General features: G+C 44.8%; 2 protein-coding genes across 2 annotated transcripts; both read right to left on the bottom strand.

Moving 5' to 3' along the window:
• Positions 1–1,906: 1,906 nt before the first annotated feature.
• SF3B6 (splicing factor 3b subunit 6) lies at positions 1,907–9,771 on the bottom strand. The gene is made up of 4 exons (XM_065891359.1): positions 9,498–9,771; positions 6,814–6,932; positions 2,349–2,487; positions 1,907–2,174 (listed from the first exon to the last, which is right to left on the bottom strand). The coding sequence occupies exons 1-4, from the start codon at positions 9,525–9,527 to the stop codon at positions 2,085–2,087; spliced, it is 378 nt and encodes a 125-aa protein (XP_065747431.1). The 5' UTR covers positions 9,528–9,771; the 3' UTR covers positions 1,907–2,084.
• A 593-nt stretch (positions 9,772–10,364) lies between these two features.
• Positions 10,365–16,394, bottom strand: TP53I3 (tumor protein p53 inducible protein 3). Its single transcript, XM_065891473.1, is given in 5 exon segments — positions 10,365–10,547; positions 11,335–11,531; positions 12,432–12,644; positions 13,824–14,091; positions 16,263–16,394. Coding segments are annotated over 5 exon segments (993 nt in total).
• Between the last annotated feature and the right edge of the window lie 1,889 nt (positions 16,395–18,283).

The raw sequence follows: 18,283 nt of genomic DNA, 5'->3' as shown, positions 1-18,283 counted from the left end.
AAAAGACAGTCACGTTTTCTGCTGTGATACCAATAGGATAAATAAAAATAGCACCAAGGACCATTTCAGGTGCCCATTATGGAGTCACATAAAAGATCTCAGTCTAGAGTATTTATAGCCAACGTGGTAACAGGAGGCTCTAAGAAGAGGTGGGGGGGAAAAGCAAATACCTACTGGCTAGCACCTGGAGAGGATATGATGCTAGGCTTCACAGGCCCTGCTTTACTGACACTCTTAAAACTGCGCCTTCAATGCCTGGTGCAGAGGACTGATTGTAGCTATGTCCTCAGCATTTTACTATACACAGACATGGCATAGAGCAGAGGCTCAGTATTTGTCCACTGAATTAAAGTTCTTGTAACATAACTGGAACAGGCTAAAAAATTTCCAAACAATTAGAGGGCATTTTTTTAAACTCTTAACTTCAGGTCATGAAATTCAACTAACAGATATATTAATCAAAATGACAGACCTGCCGTAACTGTCAGTAGAAGGAATTTCCCCTTTTATTAATTTAAAACAACTTATACTAGGGGCAAGTCAGTCTGCCATTTAGACAAATCACACTATAAGTCTAATTTGTCATCCCCTTACAAAAGTCTTTTAGGAAATTATTTTTATATTTGTAAATACCTAAAAGCACACTGTGCATTACAAAAATTAGTAAGAAACTCATAAAAACATTCACAAGAAAATTACAGCTGTGGCTCCTTTGTCATCTTCCTGCCCTTATAGAAATGACTTTTTCTACTCTTTAACAGTGCTTTCAAAAAGCACTCAGACATAATTAATAAATAAGACAATTATTTCTTCATTTTCAATAGTAGGCTTTGAGAAGACAGTACAAAAAGTATATATAAAATAGCCCATTTTCTTACAGTAATGTTAGATTTGAAAGCTAAATGCATTTAAAAGTAGAATAGGCTTTTGTCCATTTAAATGATTCAGTGCTTGTACCCTTCAAATTGATTTTGGGTTATAGTTATATATAAAACAATTAGTCCATGTTTTTCCATTTGGCCCATGCCTAAACTATAAAAAGAAAATTATAGCTATCTCCTCCAAGCTGCTGAGCTATGATGAATGTGGTAATAACCATACTATTTCCACGCCATGGGAGTCTGATTATAAGAATAAACATTAAGTATTTTATTTATGGCAAAGATAAACTGTGAGCTAAGGTCCAAAATATACACAGACACTTACTAACTAAAGGGAAAAGTACATAAATACATCTTAGACGTGTAACAACAAATAGCACTACCCAAGCAGCTTGCTCTCACGTTTCTAACCATGTGCTGTCATCTGAATGACCATTTCTAGAATAAACCTGTAAGGACAAGGGTACCCATACTGACAAAGGTACGTTGTTAACTGTAAAGCAAGTATTCAAGTGTACTCGTGAGGCTAGTAACTAGCCGATGTAAAAAAGCAGCTTTTGGACTTCCCCGGCAGTCCACTGGTTAAGACTCGGTGCTTCCAATGCAAGGGGCTCGGGATCGATCTCTGGTCGGGGAACTAAGATCCCACATGAGGTGCGGCCAAAAAAGTATTTAAAAAAAAAAAAAGTAAAAAGCAGCTTTTTATGTAAGCATTTTATTCATTCACTCAACATGATAAGCTTTGGATCTGCGAAGTGGAGATACCTACACCTTCACTAAGTTATGGAGATTTCATTATTAATAGACATTCAATAAATAACAATACTCTTAACAAGTTCCTTTGATGGCTAAGCACTGTACTTGTCACTGGAGGCATTAAGAATATCAAAAGGTCCCCATCCTCAAGAAACTCAGTCTCTAGGACCACCTACCACTGAACAATTCTTGATATGGTTCAAATGCTGTTTTATTATTTTTTTTCTGGTGTAATACAGGAGGAGAAATTTTAAGATAAAACACTGACATGTTTTACAAAAAGCTACAAGTTTATTAACATAATATATTCTAAAATATATCAAAGTTTCAAGGTCTTTTTGAATCTCAAATAAGAAATCACAACATTCACTATTAGTTAAAAAAAAAAAGGGTAGTGGTGGTCATTCATGGGTTTTAAACAGTCCAAAATGAAAATGCAGAAAACGTTTACTTTGGTGGATCTGTGTTGATGCCGTATTTCTCCTTGAGAAGCTTCAACTGTTCTTCCTTCTTCTTTGTGTCCATCTTCTGAAATGCCTGAAAATGTGGTAAGCACCAAAGTTAACAGTTACCAATCTACAGTCAAATGAATTTCACCAATAGCAGTAGCCAGAAAAGAACTCAGGGTACACATCTCCCCTAGTGCTGGTACAGCTCTCTACTAACTCTTACATGGGGTCCCCACGTGATGAGAACCATGGCCATACTTACCCTGTTGGCATTATAGTACAAAACCACGAGGTATCTGTTGCAAACATTGAATCCTGACAGGTGATCACACGCATTCTTGGCATCAAAGATGTCTTCATAGACCACATAAGCTGTTCCTCTAGTTTCAGGTGTGTTCCCCCTACCGAGTTGAATCGGACTTAATTAAAATACACATTTACCTGAAAACCATTAAAGGAAATAGATACTATGGACAGGTATGCTGGATAAGCCTATAATTTATCAAAACATGTAATTTTTGTTTTTATTTTAAGTAAAATAGCTCAGGTTAAACTTACTGTTATATCAAGAATACTAATATGGCTACTGAAGCAATAGCAGCAAAGAACTAGCTTGAAACTTTCAGTTTTCATGTTCACTGCTCTAGTCTTTCCTACTTCTCATACTAAGAATCAATTTTCAGTTTTACACTGGAAAGTATGCTACCTTAGGAGTGATGGTCGTGATTAGGCAGCAGTGTCTAGAATGGGGTTTTTCTTACTATGCATTTATGCAACAGAACCAATACTTTAGTTATTTACCACACTAGTCCCTTGTTTCTAAAGATTCTGATTTTCTCCCTCACTCTAATTTTAGTTCTAGTCCTTAAAAATAAGACAACCTCGGGATCTCCCTGGCGGTCCAGTGGTTAAAACTCCGAGCTTCCACTGCAGAGGGCATGGGTTCAATCCCTAGTCAGGGAACTAAGACACATACCACACAGTGTGGCCAAAACCACCCCCCCAACAAACAAAAAAACCCACAAAAAATCTCCATCAATGTAGGGGACAAAAGTTTCTGGGTAATATTTTACTAAAGTTTACCAAATCCATAAAAATAAAACCATTTTGTGTCTGTAGAAGGAGCTGGGGTTGGAAGGAAGCCCCTACCAGGAAGATAGCAAAATTATAAATGATACACAGGAAAACAGCAACCACCATCCTTTATGGCCTGGAAAGGACGTCCTCCAATGTAAAGAGCCAATGTAGTTTCTTACACTTTTCTTAGAAGATTCATTGCTTGCTTGCTTATGTATTTATTTATTTATTTGGCTGCACCACGTGGCATGCAGCATCTTAGTTCCCCAACCAGGAATTGAACCTGTGCCCCCTGCAGCGGAAGCTTGGAGTCCTAATCACTGGACCACCAGGGAATTCCCCCAAGATTCATTGCCCTTTTAAAACAAGAGTCAACTCCCAACTCTCACACATTCATTTTAAATAATATCTGCACTTTTATGCATTACACAGCCCTGTGTAGCTGGAGAAAAGGGCTGGGTCTCTGGAGGGATTGGGTTTGAAATGTGCTTGTTGGTGGGGTTACCTGTGAGCCAGAGCAGAATGCTGGAAGGTGGCTGGAAGTGGAAAGCGGAAGCTGGATCTCACTCATGGATATGGGGCTGCTTCTTGTGTAGGTGTTCCTTGCCACCTCCTCTCCTCACCTCACCAGCTTCCGTTAGGGGAGGAGCTAGGGAAGTGTGAGGAGCAACAAACTGCAGGTGGCAGATGGCCATGTGCTTGTGAGTGGGGACAGCTGGCAGAGGTCCCATTCAGCTTATGCTCCAGTAAGCTAAAGATGGATCCCCCTTCCTCCATCTGTGTTCTATCTACCCAGTGCAACTGCAGAATAAGGTTTATTAACTGCCACAGTCCCTGCAGAGGTTCAAGGAAAGGCAGTGGGCCCCATGGAAAGGGGAGGCACCTGCCTAGATTTGATCTAGGATGAGACTACAGTCTTGGGCCCTGGTCAGAGCTTGTGCTTCCTGTGAAAGGGGATGGGATAGGTATAGGGCGCCGGGTGGTTGGAGGGTGCCAGTGTCATCAAACACTCTCACTTTGTCAGGTTACATGGGCCTGACGAAAAATTTTATAATATTCTTTACTTTCTGCAAATAATCTAACAACTTTTGGACTTTTGACTTTTAACCATTTTCTAAAATGCTTTAGGTATGAAAATTGGGGCTACCCAAAGGAAAAAAAACACTGTCCCAAAGATTTTCCCAAAAAGTCTACCTAATTTTTCCTTCAGAATAAAACCATAAAAAACTCAACAACAATTTAAGTTCCTTAAGGGCAAACATGACCTTATATTTTATTTTACTCCCACAGTGCTATGCATTCAGCAAGTGCTAATAAGCATTTGAAGGGTGGAGATCTACTTTCTCCTATTAGTGCTCTCACACATCTTTTCTCCAGGAAGCTAACAGAACAAATCAAAACAAAACAAAAGCATCTCTCTTCTTTCCTCTTACACCTTCTTAGGAAGTAGAATAGGGAGAGGCATTAATTCCATTTTAAAGACTCTCCATCTCAATTTTAAAAAGCGGTACTCATGAACCTAGTGGCAGGGCAGGAATAGAGATGCAGACGTAGAGAACAGACTTGAGGGCACGGGGCTGGGCGGGGGGGGGGCTACTGGGATGAAGTGAGAGAGTAGCATGGACATATATACACTACCAAATGTAAAATGGATGGCTAATGGGAAGCTGCTGCATAGCACAGGGAGATCAGCTCGGTGCTCTGTGACGACCTAGAGGGATGGAATAGGGAGGGTGGAAAGGAGGCTCAAGAGGGAGGGGAGGGCTTCCCTGGTGGCGCAGTGGTTGGGAGTCTGCCTGCCAATGTGCGGGACATGGGTTTGTGCCCCAGTCCGGGGGGAATCCCGCACGCCGCGGAGCGGCTGGGCCCATGAGCCATGGCTGCTGAGCCTGTGCGTCCGGAGCCTGTGCTCTGCAACGGGAGAGGCCACAGCAGTGAGAGGCCTGCGTACCGCAAAAAAAAAAAAAAAAAAAAAAGAGGGAGGGGATATGGGGATATATGTATACATATAGCTGATTCACTTTTATTGTACAGCAGAAACTAGTACAACATTGTAAAGCATTTATACTGCAATGAAGATGTGAAAAAAAAAGACTCTCCATCTCAAGCGCCCCAGCCCCTAATTATCAACCTAATATCTTGATCTCCACATTGTAATTTTAATTAAAAACATGTACTTGCTACCTACTATATGTTAAGCACTGAGTCAACATTATTTTCTTGATTGGTGGTAAAAGCTTAAAGTGGAAACAAGAAAACCTAATCATGTAACTTAACCTCTCTGAGCTTTAGCTGCTTCATGTGTCAAATAGTGACATCAGGCTCCATCACCTGTCCTACCTTACTCATGGCTTTAATAATCAAAATCAAAGCACCGAGAGTCTACTACATGCCAATTAAGGTGACCAATTGTCCTACATGTGAGGAAAAAGCTGGGCAACTTGTCTAGGGTCACATGGCTAGTAAAAGGGCCTGCAGTAGAATCTCGTCTCCTGAGCCCCAAGTCAGGGATTCTTCTGTACACTATTCTTGTATGTCTAGAACAGGAGTTTTCAACCTAGAGTCCATGTACCCACTGAAATCACTTGCAAAACGTTGTGTGTATTCTGTAGAAAGCGTCAAAAGCTTTTATCAAATATGCAAAGGGAGCTCCTAAAAAGGACAGCTGCTCTATAACACTTCATTTTCATCCCTGTTTGAGTACCAATGATGATATATTTCTAGCTCTTGGTTTACTTTTTGGAGGGATAGTGATCATTGTAAAGGAGAGTCCTCAAGATCTCAGAGTTCTAAAAGCCACGGAGGAACTCTCAAGTCATAAAAGAAAATGTATTAAGAAAGGGATATTCCAATTAAAAATAAAAAGCTTAGAAATCCTTAGATGGACTCAGGTAATTGGCTTATGTATACTAGTTAAAATGACAGCAGCTGTGGTACTGTGTAGAGATTCAATTTAGAATCAGAAGATTTTATCACTAAATAGCTGTGTGAAGCTAGAAAGGTACTTTACTCTCTAAGCCTTAGTCTCACCTGTGAAAGAGACACTCTCACCTCCACACAGGGCTGTAGTGTTGGTGATGCAAACAAAAGCACCTATTACAATCGGCATATAGCAGATGTTAAACATCATTTGAAGGTATGAACCCCAATCTTTAAATTAAAACATGGATTTATGTTATAATTATTTTGCCCTATACTTTTAAATCTTCAATAGAAAGCTATAGTTGAAAAAAAAAGCCTTTTTCTGTTACTTTTATATCCCTTTGCACAGCTTATTCAGAAATTCTGGAATCAGTAAAGGAGATGGTGAAGAGTGTTGAGAGAGTTAGAGTTAATGCATATAAAAACCACAGTAGAGTACTTCTTAACAAATAGTAGGTATGTAATAAATGTTGGTTCTTTCTCTTCCCACCCATTCCCCTCAAACCACTCATTACTACTTCATGCTCTCTATAATTTCACAACTACCATTCCTGGCTCTCACTGAGCTGGATCATGAGGGTCTCTGTAGGTACTTTTCCCTTGGTCTCTAGGCTCTTGGTTAGGCCCTCTGTCAGCTATAATTCTGAGATTATAAATTACACAATCATTTTCTTTTTTTTCAATCATTTTCTTTTAAATGACATTTCAAATGTCTCAGTAAGACTCACACTCTGATTTGACGAATAGGTCCATATTTCCCAAATATATCATACATTTCTTCAGCCGTGATTTTGTAGGGCAAATTTCTTATATACAAAATTCGATTTACTTCAGGTGGAAGTCGAATCTAAAATGAAAAATATAGTGTCACTATAATCAGAGGCAGGAGTGCTATCATTTTTTTAAAAATTCTCATAATAAATTCTAATAAAGATGATGCATAATTTTTATAAGCCAAGAATAAGAATTATAATCTGATATTACTGAAAATGGCACACTCTTTGGAAAAGCATTGGTTTTAGGGAGGACTATTAGTAGGAACTAATAAGGGGCTACTACAAAACCCAGGTTTTCAGTCACTACAGGTAAATAAAGATCTCCAACCTCATTTAAAAGTCCTCAATGCCACAGACATGTGTGGGACAGAACAAGGGAACTGTTCCTGTTTGCTGGATAATAAAACTCACACTGATGACCATTCTCGGGTCTTCTCAGGAACTTGTTCTATCGATGATCTCTTTCTTTTGAATTTACAGCCTTTCCCTCACCATTGGCTTCTTTTATTACTCACGTGAGCAGCTGCTTATGTACTCCCAACTGTTACACAAAACAAAACACTTATTTGGATCCCTCTTCATTCACTCAAATATTTAATAAGTGCCTTCGTGAATACACCAGGCAAGGCAAGGTATTAGGATTACAGAGTGAAGGAAAAAAGACAAGTTTTCTGCCTTTCCTGAATTTATCAGCCCTCTATTTGCTATCCTATCTTGCTCTTTTTTCTTTTCTCTCAGTCAAGCATATGAAAAGAGGCAGGTTATACTCACTGCTTCTTTAGTTCATAACACTCATCAGCCTACCACAATCTAGCTCCTACTCCAGCACGCTGATGAAAAATGCTTTTATGCACTAAGACCTTTCACTTGCAGTGTTTTTTTTTGCATTAAAAAAATTTTTTTGGAGTATTCAATTCTCATCAACTTAATTTCTCTGAGGCTTCTGACACTGTTGACTATTACGTTTTTGACCTTTCTTGACACTCTTTCCTTGGATTCCTCCTAACTCTCTGGCTAGTTGTTCTCAGTCTTCTTTGTCATTAAAATAGGCTCTTCCACAGAGTTTCACCTTTAGACTTCTTTTCTTGACTCTCTGTATACTCCCCTTAACTCTACATTCTCTTAACCACACACGTTTTCCACACTGAGTCGATGACTCTCAAATATGTATCTCCGGTCCAGATTTCACTCCTGTGCTTCTTATTAACATACTTAATTACATACTAGACATTAATTTGCTCAATAACTATTAAACTGGCAACTACTTCAGGCATTAACCTAAGTGTTGTATAAATGGAAGAATAAGATACTTATTCCCTCAAATGGTGACAAATGGTAAACAAATAAGTACAATAAAGTTTTAGACTTTAAGATTTAAGGTTAAGTTCAAATAGATGATAAACACTGTCAGACAATCACAATATACATCTCCAGTAAATCTGCTTTCTCACTCTGCAAGAGACTATATCACATTTTCCCTTCTTTCCTCAAACCTTACCAACACCACTCCCTCTAACATCCGAGTTGAGCTGTATCCTCTCTTCCCTGCTCATCCCAGGTGATAACCTTGGCTCTTGTTTATTGGAGAAAACAGATGCGACCAAATGGTAAGTACCTTATATTCAATATGCATTCATGCATATCCAGCCACTTTCCCTCTCATTGCTATGCCAACCCCTCACCTACCCCAAACTACTCCTGAACTTAACCCACCTTTCTCCTACATCATCAGTTTCTCCGGCTCTACTGGATCATTCCCATTGGCATACAAATACACCTTATACCACACATCCTAAAAAAAGTTAACTATCATCCAATTTCTTTTCTCCCTATTTACGAGAAAATTTGTGGAAAGAGCTGTCTCCATTTTCTCAACTTCTACCTTCTTTTCATCCCACCGCATCCCACATTTCATCCACTGAAATGATTATCATCAAAGTTACCAAAAATCTTCATCTCACTATATTTAACTGTCTTCACCTTACTGTACCTCTCAGCATCTTAAGATTTGACTACTCTTTCTCCTAAGATAATTTTTCTTAGGTTTCCATAACACCGCTAATATTACAATGTAAGCAGCAGGCCTTTCTGTTTTATTCTAGGTATCTCCGATACCTAGACTAGTGTCTGGCACATAGTAAGTGTTCAATAAATAAGACTGATTTACTGTATCCTATCTCTCAAGTCTGGTACATACTAGGTGCTCAAAATTATCACTGAAAACACTAATGAAGGATCCAAAAAGCTCCATGATCTGAGGAGACTTCCAGGTTCCAGCTGCCTGTTAAGCATAAGTTATTTATTGCGGACTCATCTGTGCTACCGACTTTTAGGCCGAGGAGAAGGTCCTGACGCCGGGTCCTCGGTGCAGGTGAAGCAACACAGGCTGTTAACACTATCACTGACACTAGGATAACAGACTTAAAGGAACTCTCAAAAGGGGTAGGGGCGGAAGTGTGGCTCAAGGAGCACATCCCTAAGGACCGGTCCAGGATGGAATCCCCCCTGACAGGTCAGTAACTTCTGGGCTTCCCCGCCTAGGGGACGGAGGAAGGCCAAGAATGCTCTGATTACGCCAATGAGAAAGCCCAGCAGCGAAGTGCTCCCCCTCCTCGACAGAAGTCCCAGACACTCACGTTCGCTCTCTTGGCCGCTTGCATCGCCATCTTGGCAGGCTGATGAGGTTACCGCAGCAAATACGTGAATTCCTCCACACTCCTCAGGAGCTCGCTCAGCTTCGAGTGCAACACGGCGTCAGACGCAAGACATCAACGTCCAGACCCCGCCGGAAGCTGTTCTAACACACCGGAATACCACCGTCTCACGCCGAAACGTGCTGACGTAGTCTCCCCTCAGGAAAAGACTCCAGGGCAAAACGGGGCTGAGAGACTTAAGAGGCCGGAAGGTTGAAAGGCGGGACCTGGGCTTAAGAAGGGGCGGTGTTCCGGTCGCGGAGGCCCAGAGCAGCGGAAGCTGGCAGAAGGGGGTGGAGGCTGAGGAGAGCTGTGAGAGATGGGTCTGCGCCTGGGTGAGTTGCCGGAGAGGGCGGGGACTACAGTGGGGTCCGGGCCTGCGGGTCGCGCGCTGCTGTGCGGGGGACGCGTGGGTGTGCCTGGGCCCCTGACGGTGCACTAAGACGAGCCTGCAGGGTTCTGGCTGATTGGGTCTGGCCGACGCTGTACTCCGTACCCAGAACCCCTGGCGCTGGCTCAGCCCCCAAAGTTCAGCATCAGTTGACCGGGCCTCTTCTGTAATCTCCTCGGCGATGCCAGTCCCGACTCCCACCTCACCCCCACCCTGACGGCCACAGTCCACGCGCCACTCTTCAAGTCCACTCTTTATTTCCTTAGACCGGCTTTGCACTGATCATTTGAGGCTGGGAGAGGAATAGGGGATTACAGGCGAGCCTGGTGTAGCACCCGGTCGCCTGAGTACTGTGAATTTTCTCCAAGTTTGCTCTTGGAAGACCTGAGGTAGCCTTGTCCTGTACTGCCCCTCCTCCTTCACTGGGGCAGCTCCAGGACGATTTTGCCCACATTCTTGTTAGTCTCCATGTACGCATGGGCTTCTTGGATTTCATTTATGGGGTAGACTCCGTCCAGAACCGGCAGTAAACTTTGAGGGTTCCCCGTGGAGAAGTGGGGCAAAATTTGTTCTGTGAAAGCCTTCACCAGCATCTGTTTGTACTAAGATAAGGAAAAGGAGACCATCAGCCTGGACAGAGGCCTTACCTTACCACTCCCCACCCTGCTTAGTCTTTCTGCTTTCTCTGAAACTTGTACACATCTGAAAAGTCACACAAGGGTATGTAATCCCTTCACTACCAGCATGTATGTGCATGTCCCTAGATTTGTAAGCTCTGTTCTGTCCCAGATAAAGACCAAAGCTTGGAGAAAATATTAGTGTCACTGAAAGCTGAAGGGCTGTTTTTAAATAAAGACTTCAAGCAGGAGGCAGCCACAGACAGGACTTAATATAAGTTCAATTCAAAAGGGATGCTTAACCTCTGCTATCCCCCCAGCAGTTGTGAAACCCTGTTACGAAACTCCCAAAGCTGGCACCTGCTGGAATGCCACACAGAAAAGATTTCATGAATGTATAATCTGTTAAAGGTAGAAGCTTACTAACCTTACTTACCTAAGAGGCTTTCTTAGCACACTGAGAACAGTTCTGCCTTTGAAAACAAAGTCTTGGAACTATTAGTAGTATTTCCTAATATGGTCAATGCTTTGTTCATTGTTATAAAGTTTACATAATACATTACCCTCTTTCCAAGATGTTGAGGCCTTTATCAACCAATTTTAATTAGTTCTGTGAAATTAGGTTACCTATTTATACACAAGAGGGGCAGGTTTCTATTAATACATAGGCTCTCTAACTTAATATATGATCTTACTTTCTCAGGATTATGTGAATGAATCACACTTTTATGGATAATAGTTAAATCACATTTTCTTTTCACCCATCACTCACCTTTTTGTCCCTAGATCTTAGCAGACTGGTGATCAGACTTCCTCTTTTAAAGAGTATCTTTGAAAACAGAGGCCCACTGATGTCAGCACCTCCCGTCAGACCATAGAGAATCCAGCGACGATCAAGAGCCAGGCAGTTGACATTTTTCTCCCAGTAGGAGCCGCCTATGCAGCCTAGAATAAGATTGACTCCAGCGCCTTTCACATGAAACACAGATATGTGATGCTAGTCAGACACAGAAAGCTTGGTGCGAAATAAGATTACATGGTATATTTGTGGAAATGTGGGTATATATAAATACAAGTGCAAGCAGTAAATCTGTAGGTTGGAATGCAGAACATTGCTTATAGAAACATGGTTGTAAATGGAGTTTAGTTGGCTGAACTCTATTAACATGTGTGATATTATACATGATCATATTTTATGATCCCTGCCACAGCAGGAAGGAAATGGGGCAGCACCATGATCTGGTATTTCCCCTGACTTCCATGTAAGTAGAGAACCCACTGGCACCCAGGGGAATAGGGGAGATCCACCCCAGGCTACAGGACAGGCTAGTCCATATCTAAGTTATCAAGTGTCTGAGCTGGGTTGCCTGAATCATGGCCTTGCTAGCTTTGTTTTCATCTCTCCTTTTTGACTCATGTGGAACAATGGAAGGGGATGAGCCAAATATATGCAGATTCAGTTTCAGAATATAGAGGCATACACATCTACTCACCCACTTAGGGAGCTACCTACCCAAGCCTACTCTGACCAGCTCCAAACTGGTTTCTGCTCCATGCCTCCTGTTAATTCACTGCAGAGTGGCTGGTTGGGAAAAAGAGGTCCTGAATAATTCCAGGCCAACCTGTGTGATTATCCACTTTCTAAAAAGCATATGAATCATATCACTTACAAGAATGCACAGGAAAATCATCTTAGTCCTAAATACTGCCTGCCTGTCTCCAGTGGTCAAACACCAGAGTACTAGAATTTGGCCTGGGTAGTTGTGCTTTTAGCAGAGGGAAGACAGATCCAGAGGCAACTCTGAGGCTGGTGAGGATTTTATTTAATCATCTCTGAAACTCCTGCTGAATTGCAGAAGCTTTATTTACCTTTGCTGAATTTCAGTGTTGCTTCCGAAAAATCCTCTTCTTTGTAATTGAATCCAGCAGCTGCTTCAAGCGTTTCTGCCATTTGAAGCCTGTGCTGGGAGCCAGCTGTGACCAGAGGAACAGCTCCAGCCATCCGGGTAAGTTGGATGGCAGCTGTGCCCACACCACTTGCTCCTGCATGGATTAGCACAGAGTCTCCAGCCTGAACATTTCCTGCGACAGAAAGTACAGGAACCATTTTCTTTGCTTTGCAACTGCTACACATTCTCCACATAGGCTTGTTCTACCATGATCACCTGGCCCTGGGACCACCAAATGCAAATCTCTGGCTGTTTTGAGAGAACATATTGACTTTTTGTTTTACTGCCTGTGGTCAAAGTGGGAAACAACTTTTGGAAACAGTTATTAGCAGCCACATCCATAATCTCTGTTCTACCTGTGAAATAATAACAAAACATATCGCTGACCTATACCTGAATGAGTAAGAATAACCGCCATTCCCGCTGTCACTACCTGAAGCCAGCCTGTCTACAGTCTGAAACTGGCCTCCAGCTGGTCTCACAAATCCAGGCGCCACACACAGCCACCAGGCTCCTCCTGAAATGGAGCTTCCATTATGTCACTTTCTCCTCAAAATGTCAAGTGGTTCTTGATTGGCTTTCGTGTCAAGTCCAAATAGCCTGCCATTCAAGGCCACCACAATCTAGTCCCAGTCTCATCTTTCATAAATTACAGTTGTCATCCTTCACTTCTGAGTGAAGCAGCTGATCTCACCTTGACCCTCTTAGGCCACCTTGGTTGGTATGCCATCTGTCCATCACAGCTCTACCACCCTTCAAGGCCTTCTGTTCCAGAAAGCCTTCTTGGACCCCCTTTGCCCACACCAACTTTTCCCATCTTGAGCTTCTGTTGTAGTTAGAGACAGGACCACCCTTCCAAACACTGTGGTTGTCTTGCCAGTTACACTGAGTTCCCCAAAGCCAGGGGCCCTCACGTAAGCTCTTTGCTGGCCTCAGTGGGATTGGGGAGGAATTAAAGAGTTGATTGAATGGCTCCTTCTGCTGTGCTAGGGCTCCCAGAGAGAAGCTTAGCCTGACTGAGAAGCTGGGACTACTGCTGGGCTTACCGTGTGAAGATGTGCACAGGCCTTTCATCCAGCACTTTCCAGGTTTTCTATGTGCTAACCATAATTTTCAGCCTCAGTATTGCTGCACAGTATGAGGACCTGATACTACTGATGGTACAGTAGGCTGAGGTGCTGGGGTTGGGTGTGGCTCAGTGGCCAGATCAAAGCTGCCCTGCAGGACTGCTGGGTTCTGAGGTGGCTGAGTCATGAAGCAATTGAACCATGCTGTATAGAGTAAGCATGAGGTAGGGTGAGGTGGTCCTTACCCAAGAGGTGTAACAGCTGGGAGGCGGTGAGCCAGGCCTCTGGGATGGCGGCAGCCTGGGGCATGGTCAGTCCTGCCGGGATGGGCATGAGGAGCCCTTCGGGGACAGTGACATGCTGGCCCCCGCTAGGCAGCAGAACTATGGCTGGGTCCCCAATCTTTCAGTGTCCCTGGCAGCCAGGCCCCTGCTCTGCCACGTGTCCAGATGCCTTGAGTCCCCAAATGTTGCTGGCTCCTGGGAGTGGGGCATACTGGCCTTGTCTCTGCAGAGAAAGGGTGCACTAAGTAGTAAACATGATCAGAAGTCTGTGTGTCACCGTCCCTGGCCCTCTTCCCATAGCCCCTTTTTTTTTTCAAGACAAAGTTCAGGGTAAAGTTAGGTGGTTTTTTTTTTTTTGCGGTACGCGGGCCTCTCACTGTCGCGGCCTCTCCCGCTGCGCAGCACAGGCTCCGGACGCGCAGGCTCAGCGGCCATGGCTCACGGGCCCAGCCGCTCCGCGGCATGTGGGATCCTCCCGGACCGGGGCACGAACCCGTGTCCCCTGCATCAGCAGGCGAACTCTCAACCACTGCGCCACCAGGGAAGCCCTAAAGTTAGGTTTTTTAATTCAAGAAAAATGAGAGGAGAGGTGATTTGTTTCATGCAAATAAGAGACTGTAGGTCCCATAATCAGTGGATGTCTAACTGGTAGAGTCCTTAGCTATTTCTCTCATCTAAACCCCTTGTTTTACAAATGAAGAAACTGAGACCTGGGCAGGGAAATGCCTCGTCCAAGGTGGCAAAGCAAATTAATAGCAAGACTGGGAATAAAACCATGGACTCCTTTTCTTTTCAATTTAATTAAATTAATTTTTTTATACAGCAGATTCTTATTAGTTATCTATTTTATACATATTAGTGTATACGTGTCAACCCCAATCTCCCAATTCATCACACCAACACCCCCGACCCCCCACCCCCACCCCGCAGCTTTCCCCCGTTGGTGTCCATACATTTGTTCTCTACATCTCTGTCTCTATTTCTGCCTTGCAAACCAAACTGTGGACTCCTTAATGATAGTTCTGATATATCAAGTGCCAGGCTCTGTCCTTGCTCAACACAGTCCTCAGAAGCCTTCAAACAGATGCTTGAGACCAGAGGGATGAACTAGGAGTGTGCATCTGAACGATTTGATGAGCCTTTTCAAAGTACACATGCCTGGGTCCTGGTCCTATTTATTTTGAATAAGTGCCTCCTGTGATCCTGGTGTACATTTCTTAATTCAAAAAATGCAGCTGGCCTAGTTTAGTGCTTCAAAAAGAAGTCAGAAGAAAATTCTTAGAGTACTGCCCCCTGCCAGCTCTGGGACCCTCAGAGTGGAAAGAATACAGACTTCGGAGCCTTAAGACAAAGACCTCAATTTGAGTCACAGTTCCCCTGGTTACTAGTGTGTGGCCTTGGGGGGGCTTCCCTGGTGGCGCAGTGGTTAAGAATCCGCCTGCCAATGCAGGGGATACGGGTTTGAGCCCTGGTCCGGGAAGATCCCACATGCCGCGGAGCAGCTAAGCCCGTGCGCCACAACTACTGAGCCTGCTCTCTAAAGCCTGCGAGCCACAACTACTGAAGCCCGTGTGCCTAGAGCCTGTGCTCCACAATAAGAGAAGCCAGCCCACCGCCACTAAGAGTAGCCCCCACTGGCCACAACTAGAGAAAACCTGAGCGCAGCAAGGAAGACCCAACGCAGCCAAAAATAAATAAATTAGTGTGTGGCCTTGGGCTCATTGCTGAACCTCTCTGACCCTCAGTTTCTTTATCTGTCGAATACAAATGGTGAACAGGGCTGCCTGAGGAGTAAAGGAGATAGAGCAAGGTCTAACACTTGCGCGCGGGAGCACACACATACACACACACACACACACACACGCGAGCGCGCACGCGCGTCCAGTCTCCTTATCTGCAAACCTGAGCAGACAATGGTTTGATGCAGGGTGGACTCTGCTGTGCAAACCTGAGCAGACAATGGTTTGATGCAGGGTGGACTCTGCTGTGCAAACACCCCTGTATTTTGTGTAAACAACGGAGGCTAAGTGGTTCTAGTTTCAGAACCCCCAGCACACATGATGAGCATTAATAGTAGTGCCTTAGGTCTTTCCTTCATTCGGTGAATGTTTATTTTCATTTATTTATTTATTTTTGCGGTAAGCGGGCCTCTCACTGTTGTGGCCTCTTCCGTTGTGGAGCACAGGCTCCGGACGTGCAGGCTCAGCGGCCGTGGCTCACGGGCGTAGCCGCTCCGCGGCATGTGGGATCTTCCCGGACTGGGGCACGAACCCGTGTCACCTGCATCGGCAGGCGGACTCTCAGCCACTGCGCCACCAGAGAAGACCCTGGTGAATATTTATTGAAGAACCTGGAGTCCCGCCCAGTCCCAGCCGCTGCCAGACCCCTGGGTATCTGGAGTAAGTCCGCCCGGTTCAGGGCGCTGGCTGCCACCTTCAGGAGGACTTCACCCTTCCCTGGGCTTGGCTTGGCCACTTCCTTCAAGTAAAGGTTTTCTGGTCCTCCGGGCTTATCAAAGTGCACAGCTAACATGTTCTCTGAGGACACAGGGTAGACCGAGGTTCTTTGAGGGGCGCAGCGACCCCTGCCGGCCAGCGGCCTCCCTCAGTCCGTCCGACCGCAACCCCCTGAGCTCCTTCCGGCGGGGACCCTGCAGCCTCCGGACCGACCCCACGCGGAGGACACAGGCTGAGACGAGGTGCAGAGAGGATGGCCGTGCGGCGGAGCAGGAAGACACGGAAGAGCGTCAAGCAAGTTTCATTCCCTCCGAGTTGGAATCCCTCGCCCGCCAGGGTCACTGGAGCCCGTGAAAGTTATTTACTTGCTCCGGGTGGCCCCCTTTGCTGCTCCAGGTGACGCGGCGCGGTCCTGCGCCCCCTGCGAGTCCTCGGAGCAGAATCCTGGAGCAGTGGCGCTGCCTCGCCACCACCACAATGGACGGCTGGAGTCTGGGTAGTGCAAACGGTGGGGCTGACCCTCCCCTTCTTCCTTCGCCTCCTTTCCCTTTAAAATGCAAAGCTAGTGGCGGCAAATCAGATTTTCTTTAACTTTGAGCCTCCGGAATCTAGTCTTTCTCTTGGTTTGGCGTGAAATGCTGTTCCAGCCCTCACTTTGAGAAAACTTTCCTCTCTCTAGGCAGCAAGACGCGAACTCTTGGCAGGCGAGCGGTCCATTTCTCGGGCCAGGCTTTTAGCCCGTTTGGGCTTTAAGTCTGGCTTCCTGCCCTTCTTGTGGACAGGCGTCCCAGTAGGGTGGGCAAGCAGGGTGCTGCTGAGAAAAGAGAGGAGCATTAGGGGCAAAGGGAAGGTAAAACAGTCCCGGGATTCTTGTCACTTCTGCGGTTCCTCCAGTCTTTCCTGGGGATGAGGGAGCGGCCTCTGGAAGACGCTGCCCAGTGAGGCAATTTAGCGTGGTTAAAAGCTATATAAATAGGCTACATCAGGGTTTCTCAACCTTGTTGCAATTGACATTTTGGACTAAATTTTTTTGTTGTGAAAGACTGTCCTGTGCAGCTTGGGATGTTTAGCAGCATCCCTGGTCTCCACCCACTAGATACCAACAACACCCCTATCTAGTTGTGACAATAAAAAAATGTATCGGCATTGCCAGATATCCCTTGGGGGGCAAAATTACTTCTAGTCAAAAACCACTGGGTTGGAAGAATACACATGTATGTGCGCCTGTGTAAAAACAAGATAGGTAGCTTTTTTTCTTTTTTTTTTTTTGCGGTATGTAGGCCTCTCACTGTTGTGGCCTCTCCCGTTGCGGAACACAGGCTCCAGACGCGCGGGCCCAGCGGCCATGGCTCACGGGCCTAGCAGCTCCATGACATGTGGGATCCTCCCAGACCGGGCACGAATCCGTGTCCCCTGCATCGGCAGGCAGACTCTCAACCACTGCGCCACCAGGGAAGCCCAAGATAGGTAGCTTTTTTTTCCTCCCCTGCAGGGGGACGGCAGGGGGGCAAAAAAAAAAAAAAAAAAAATCGGATACTTATCTTTATTTTTTTTAATAAATTTTTGTTTATTTTATTTATTTTTGACTGCGTTGGTTCTTCGTTGCTGCGCAGGGCCTTTCTCTAGATGCGTTGAGCGGGGGCTACTCTTCGTTGCGGTGCACAGGCTTCTCATTGCAGTGGCTTCTCGTTGCAGAGCACGGGCTCTAGGCGCGTGGGCTTCAGTAGTTGTGGCACGAGGGCTCAGTAGTGGGCTTAGTTGCTCTGCGGCATGTGGGACCTTCCTGGACCAGGGCTCGAACCTGTGTCTGCTGCCTTGGCAGGCGGATCTTAACCACTGCGCCACCAGGGAAACCCCTGATAACTTATCTTTAAAAAAAAAAAAAAAAAGGATACAGCATCATATAAGCCAATCAGTAGAAGCTAAAAATACATTGATTAAACCTAGAAGCCATTTGTTACAAAA

Source organism: Phocoena phocoena, chromosome 14 (genome assembly GCF_963924675.1).
Source record: "Phocoena phocoena chromosome 14, mPhoPho1.1, whole genome shotgun sequence".
Lineage (NCBI taxonomy): Eukaryota > Metazoa > Chordata > Mammalia > Artiodactyla > Phocoenidae > Phocoena > Phocoena phocoena.
Note: the sequence above shows the minus strand (reverse complement) of the source record. Positions and strands in the feature narration are given on the sequence as shown.

Coding starts and splice junctions, on each gene's coding strand:
- SF3B6 (XM_065891359.1), bottom strand. CDS start 9,527: ATGGCGATGCAAGCGGCCAAGAGAGCGAAC. Junction 6,933..9,497: donor AAGCGGCCAAGAGAGCGAAC/GTGAGTGTCTGG, acceptor TTTTCATTTTAG/ATTCGACTTCCACCTGAAGT. Junction 2,175..2,348: donor TGTACTATAATGCCAACAGG/GTAAGTATGGCC, acceptor CCACATTTTCAG/GCATTTCAGAAGATGGACAC.